We start from the raw sequence: 7,126 nt of genomic DNA, 5'->3' as shown, positions 1-7,126 counted from the left end.
TTCAAATATTTTAAAAAGAATCTGCACAGTTGCTAATATGGTCTGCTGTATCGCTAGCAATCTTATGCCATTTACTGATCGCTTAAGCGATCTGCTCCTATACACCAGACTTTTACCAGATCGCTTAAGCGATCTATCTGCTGCATTACCAGACCTACCATATACGCTAATGTGATACACCAGATCGCTTAAGCAATCCATCATACCTAGAACACATTTTCAGTCTCCTCCACCTACAATCGATCCATCATACCCAGAACACATACCCAGAATAAGTTTTCAACAAATTTCACTCCTTTCAACTTGCATTACATCAACACAACCCAACAACCTATAACAAAAATCAAAATCATAACCCAACCCCATCCATTATTAAATCTTTGTAAATCTAAATATAAAATGTAAAAAGGAGATACACATACTTAGACGAAATGTCAAGAGGAGGAGGAGGGGATCTTTGGTGAGAAGATGTTAATGATGGAGAAGAAGAAAGTGTTAATGGCGGAGGAACAGAAGATATAGAGAATGAGGAAGAAGAAGATGTAAAGAAGGAGGGAGAAGAAGAAGATGCAGAGAAGGAAAGAAGAGAAGAAGATGCAGAGGTAGAGATGTGTTAATGGCGGGAGGAAGAAGAAGGTGTTTGGGTTTGTTTGCAATAATTTCGGTTTTTTCAGAATATAGTATAATTTTGAAAAGATTACATAGTATTTCACTAATCATAATTAGCGCTAATTACCCTTAATCAATAATATGGCTATTTAGTTAACACTTTAAAACTTGATAGCCTTTTATAAATGCAACTTCAGATGTCTTTTAATAAATTGCCCCGAATTAATGTTGGACACAAACCCAGGGGGTCAATGAAATTATATCAAACAAGTAAGAATTACTGTTATACTGATTTTGAACAAGAGGGGTCTGGATGTAATTTCATTTTATAGTAGTAACCCTACGCAAAGAGAGGACGAGGGGCGGTGGGCATTGGAAACTGCCCCTAGGGTTAAAGAACTTTGCGTGGATCAGTAGCAGAAATGCCAATTCAATTCACTCATCTTCCCCACTCTTTTAAAATATACTCGGCCCTCTACTAATCACCACTAGTCTAATCCCTCACCTCCCTTCTCAACAAACTCACCCATGGACGCCCCAAAAGCCGGCGCCTCTCTCATAAAGCAGCTAGCTTCCTGCCACAAGCCCACCCGCGACAAGGCCCTCCGCCTCCTCCTCAACACCTGGCTCCCCGCCCAGACTCAAATTTCTGATAACGACATGAAGAAGCTGTGGAAAGGCCTCTTTTATTGCGTCTGGCACGCCGATAAACTCCCCGTTCAAACCCAACTCATCCAAAATCTCTCCTCTATCCTCGCCGCCCTCCCCCTTCCTCTCTCAATCCAATACTTCTCCGTCTTCTTCCTCACCATGCGCTCCGAGTGGCCCGGCATCGATGCGCTCAGGTTAGACAAGTTCTATTTGCTGATTAGGACTTTCTTGCGTTATTTTTTTGAGATTTTCAAGAAGCATTCGGGGGATTTAGAGATTTCTAGGAGATTAACGAGGGTTTTAATTGATAATTGTTTTTTAGTTGAGGGTAAGGTTAAAGGTGATGGTGTGAATTATCATGTTGTTTCGATTTTTGTTGAGGAGCTTAGTCCCTTTTTGCCTTTGAGGAAGGAAGCTGTTGAGGAAGTTTTTGGACCGTTTATTTCGGTTATGGGGAAAGGGCAAGATAAGGTGTTGTTAGGGAAGATTAAGAGTGGGGTGTTTGAGGTGTTGTTGAAGATGGGGAATAAATTATTGGAGATGAAGAAGTCGGGATGTGAGGTTGATTTGTCTGATGATGTTGTGAAGTTGGGAACAATTGCGATGGTCATGGGATTTTCGGCTAAGTTTTTTGAGTTTGGATCTTCTGTTGAGTGTTTTCAAGGGAATAGGAAGGTGTTATTTGGTTTGCATGAAGAGTTTCTCAAATTGGAGAAGGATTTGGAGTCTTCTCGGATTGTTATTTCGATTCCTGAGGTTAATGTCGATGATGAAAATGATGAGGTGCCGGAATTGGTTCCTATTAACAATGACATGGAAGTGGATGCATCTGCTGACGGTGTTGTCCTAAGATCTGCCAGTAAAGTCTTGAAGAAATGCAAGAAAGCCAAAAAGGTATCTGGTGGCAGTGACGAAAAGGAGAAAAAACATAAGAAGAAGAAGAAGAAAAGTAATTCTGTTTCTGATTTTGGTAGTGAATATGGTGCTACCGATAAGGGAGAGGAGAATGTAGTTAGTACAGCTCTAGATATTTCAAATGATGAACATAGTGCTGATCCTAATTTGATTTCATTCAATGTGTCTGTGATATCCAATCTCCAGATGCAGTTTGAGAAAGTTGCTGCTGAAGTTGGCTTGGATAGTAATGTTGAAAGGGCTTGTGATTTGCCAAATATTGCAGTTAATGGAACTGTGTCCAAGAAGAGGAAGAGAGCAAAGAGTGCCAATGGAAAGCAATCACAGAACCCAGAAGCTGATCAGGTAGATGCTGAAGTTAGCCTAAGTGCGAAGAGTAGGGAGAAGAGTGCAAAGAAGGTAAGGTTTTCCATGAAAAACAACTTGGTGTGGAAACCCCAAAGTCCTTTACCTCCACAAAGTTTGAGATTACCTCCTTCTGTTACCCCAAGAGGAAGTGCACTCAAGAAAGGGGTAGCTCCAGGTCCCATCAGGGAGATGCCTCTTGCAATTAAAAAGGCGAAACAAAGAGCTAAATCTGCAAAAAAGGCTCGGAAGGTGGTAAAGATCGTGAACCCAGCCCATAAAAGCGTGAAGAAGTTAAAATCTCGTTCCACCCACTAGGGTGTAATTTTGGTTTAGTCTTTTGTTGAATCAAAACCCATTTCATTAGTGTTTGCATCATTCTCTTGCTTCTAAGGATTCTCTTGCTTTCATTTGCTGTATAATTTTTTCAAACAATGTTAGTTTTAACCAAATGAAGAAAATTGATGTGTAGAGGTTGACTTTGTTTTTTATTGATATTAAGTTATTTCCTGGTATTGGGATATGTAACTTTAATATGAATTGAATTCTATCCTCCAATTTTGATTATGCCCACTATGATTGCTAATTTGGAAAATGCTCTTCTGCTTTGGAGAGGTCTTCTGTTTTTGTTTATGATTTAGCAGGCATTTCTTTGCATTACCATTCTGATAAATGCTGGCTTAAGACATTCAAAAGTGCTTTTTCTTTACTGAATTTTCTTTATTTATTTTTCTGTTGTGATCATTGTCGGCGGAGATTAAGTTTATGATGTTGGTTCATAATCATGTTTATCATACGTTATTGCTGGCAAATGGCAATGACTGTAGTTTCGAAGATTGGTGCTAGATTTTAGTGGTGCATTAAATTTTCATTTGCATGGACACAATGATAGTAGCGTGACATGTGGAGTACTACGTTATTTTTCATCATTCTCTTACAACTTTAACGTGACAGTTGATTAACGCTGTCATGTCAACTCTCATCACACCTAAAGCACTATTAGAAACGAACAGTCGTTCTTTCATAAGNGTGAATACATTTATATTTATATTTCATAACATTTAAAGTAAGTTGGTTTGACTTTTGAGAATCTACCTTTACAAAGTAATGGAGTTTGTAATTTTGAATACATTTATATTTATATTTCATAACATTTAAAGTAAGTTGGTTTGACTTTTGAGAATCTACCTTTACAAAGTAATGGAGTTTGTAATTTTGAATTTATAATTTGTAATTTTATTTTTGTTAACAAGTGTTAGGGGGGTATTTGTAAGTTTTTAAGGGTTTTTTTGTCATTTTAAAAACCTTTGGGGGGTCATTGTAATTTTATAGGGTACTCGGAACCAGAACCGTTGTTATAGGTTCTGGTTCTGTGTACCTAGGAATCGAAACTGTCAGTTTTGGTTATGGTTCCAAATTTCAAGGAACCGTCGGTTTCGATTCCGGTTCTTTCAAAAAGTGTAGGGTACCCGGAACTGAACACCCCTAATGGACACAATGATAGTAGCGTGATATGTGGAGTACTATGTTATTTTTCATCTTTCTCTTACAATCTTAACGTGGTAGTTGATTAACACTGTCACGTCAACTCTCATCACATCTAAAGCACTATTAGAAACTAACAGTCGTTCTTTCACAAGGAATGGTGAACAATCATTCATTCAATAAGGTATGGCTATATCGTCGTAAGGTATAACCATTCTTTAAAGAGGTATGGTCCTTCTTTATGAAGGAATGGTTATACTTTTGTAAGGAACAATCATTCTTTGAAATGGCCATATCTTCATAAATCATATGGAACGATCATTCCGTAAGAAAGAGAGGAACGACCATTCCTCCAATAAGGAACAACTGTTTTCTACAAAGGAACGACCGTTTTTTAAGTCTAGTTAAAATCATTTTGTGTCTTGGATGTGGTAGAGCTGAAATGATAGTGTTTGTTGTCACATCGAGATTATGAAAAAAGTTTGTAAGAATAAATTGTGAGTATAATATGAAAAATGTTATCCTTACAAAGACCCATACAAAGAGGGCTACAAAGTGACATCAACAAGAAAAAAAAAACAAAGAAAAAACGGAAAAAGAGAGAGAGAGAGAGAGAGAGAGAGAGAAATCATAAAAATCAATGGTATGAATTGTTTTTGTATACCCCTTTATATGTGTCTTTGTAAAACTAGCATTGCTCATATAATATTACTTCTACATATAATATTGGGTTAATTTAATAGACTACACCTAGATTTTTAGATACCCTATTTAAAAATTGCATTTATCTGTGGATTAAACTAACTGAAAGGGTCGGTCTTCCCCCTCCGGGGGACAACTAATAATTATTTATTCTATTTGGCAGTTTTTCTAATTAGATTTATTGTGAGTTGTTAAAATAGTAACGTTGGCCAACCTTAAGCCTAACGCTGTCAAAAAACTAGTAAGGTAAAAAATTTAACACCCACTGCGACCTCGAATTTGTTGATTAATATTTTATATTAATGAGTTAATTTTGAAAATCTTTATAGATTTGATGGGGTGTAGGCAGGAATTTTCCTATCCTTTTTATCTTTTTAGGTCGACACTTTATATTAATGTGTTTTATATTTGAAAATCTTTTAGATTTTTTTTCACAAAGTAGAGGCCAGGCTGGCCCAATCAGAGTTCCGCCATTGTGAATGTGTGTGTTGATGAAGGTGATAGGGAGGGCAGGATTGAGAAAAGGTGAGTCAAGGGTTAGACTTGAGGTAGGAGTAGGATCCAAAGTTAAAGGGTTTAATTTTAATAAATTAAGGCTTAGTTTGTGATTGTCGCTTTAAAGAAAAGTAGAGGTTGTGCTATTTCCTTCCTCTACACCAACAACAATTTATACCTCTTCATTAATCATATAATTTGGAGCGTGCCTCCTGATAGTTGCGCATGTTTTGTAGAAACTTCCATTTTTTTAGAGAAGAATGCATGTGGTTGAAGACCATTGTTTGCTTTCCTCCATCAAAATCTAGGAGGTGATACCTCTCACCTTTCTATGGACCCAAAACTGGATATCATCCTGCGTCCACTCTTGTTGAATATAATACATTTTCAAAGATAATAATTATAAAAGATATTATTTTCAATAAAATATAGGGTAATGTTACTTTTACACAACCCTTAATACCATTTTCATTACACGATGATCATTTTACTGATAATAATTCTATTATAATATTAAAAATTAAAAATAATTAAAAATTTGTGTAGATGTGACATATACCATATCATGATATAATGAAAATTGTGTAAATGATTATGTAAAGGTAGCACTACTCTAAAACATAACCCTTACGAGGCTTTTGCATTAGGAGGAATACTCTTGCTCTTTCCAACCTACAGCAGTAAATATCTAAATTACATACCACCAACCTACATTTTGAGTCGGTATTCCTTTTCTGCCGATATATCAACACTTGGTCTTCAGGACGTATCGAGCTAGGATTATGAACACCATCTATAGCACCAATGCAATCCTAAAAAAAAAAAACTAAAAGTACACATATAATTATTATTTAAATATATAACGATAGGTAAAAAATATATATATAAGTAAACTGTATAATTAATCACCTCAAAATGAGGCGGCTTGATGATATCCATAGCCATGTGACATACAATGTCTAACTCTTGACTAAAAGATCTACTCAGTCTCACCAGAATGTTGAAAACACTCTTATGATAATCGATTTGCCACATTATGTCCTAAAATGTGTAAGAACATTCCTAGGATTTCATGAGCACTCAATCTCCTTGAACCTTATAAGCCATAGTTAGTTTGCAGATCACCACATAATCTCAAGAATACGTTACTTTCCATTCTGAAAACATTTTGGCACCATTTTTCAACACCACCCGTTTAAATAGAATTCATACAAGGTTCTTTGTGGAGATCTGTCAAATAATAATTCTCGAAGAAAGCATTAGAAAGGCACACAAGAATATCAAATTTATCATCATTATCTGACATATCCATATTTTGAACATTTGACATTTTGAAGCAAACCTGTGATCAATTATTATCATCATTTTAACATCTATAAGAGTAAATAATTTAAATTATAAGATCCAACAAAATATAACATGTCACCACATATCCATAAATGCATAAACATTAAAAAAACGACATATATTGTATTATAAGATTCAACAAAACAATATAGCATCATAAAAAACCAAGTTAAGAACACATATCCTATTAAACCATAAGTGAAGTAGCTAAGAAATAGTCTAACACTTTCACTAGACTATAAACCTAAATTTTTTTCAAAATTAACCCATCTAAGCTTGACTTCCAGATCAGCTATGCCATTGAATATGTCCCTCTTAACTTTGTCCAAAAATAAACAAGTACAGAACAACCACAAATCAGTTCTAGCTTTTTGCCCGGGTAAAGATTCAACTACTTTCAGTGCCACACTAATATCATGCCCAGTAGTATCATCAAGCAATTTTGAAGTTGCTTTACTTTTCATTGTCACTACTTCAACAATGCAATCAATTAGTCTTGAAAATTTTTTAGCACCTCCTAACTTTCTTTGATGCTCGGCCACTCTTTTACCTTTTCTTTCACTTGCATCTTTGTCTT

At 35.7% G+C, this 7,126-nt stretch overlaps 1 protein-coding gene across 1 annotated transcript; it reads left to right on the top strand.

Moving 5' to 3' along the window:
* The first annotated feature begins 969 nt into the window (after positions 1-969).
* LOC116109837 (ribosomal RNA processing protein 1 homolog) lies at positions 970-3,011 on the top strand. The gene has a single exon (XM_031396073.1). The coding sequence runs from the start codon at positions 1,138-1,140 to the stop codon at positions 2,836-2,838; it is 1,701 nt and encodes a 566-aa protein (XP_031251933.1). The 5' UTR covers positions 970-1,137; the 3' UTR covers positions 2,839-3,011.
* The last annotated feature ends 4,115 nt before the right edge of the window (positions 3,012-7,126 follow it).

Source organism: Pistacia vera, unplaced genomic scaffold (assembly GCF_008641045.1).
Source record: "Pistacia vera cultivar Batoury unplaced genomic scaffold, PisVer_v2 Contig59, whole genome shotgun sequence".
Taxonomy (NCBI): Eukaryota; Viridiplantae; Streptophyta; class Magnoliopsida; order Sapindales; family Anacardiaceae; genus Pistacia; species Pistacia vera.
The sequence above is the reverse complement of the archived record's forward strand: the minus strand, read 5'-3'. Positions and strand labels throughout refer to the sequence as shown.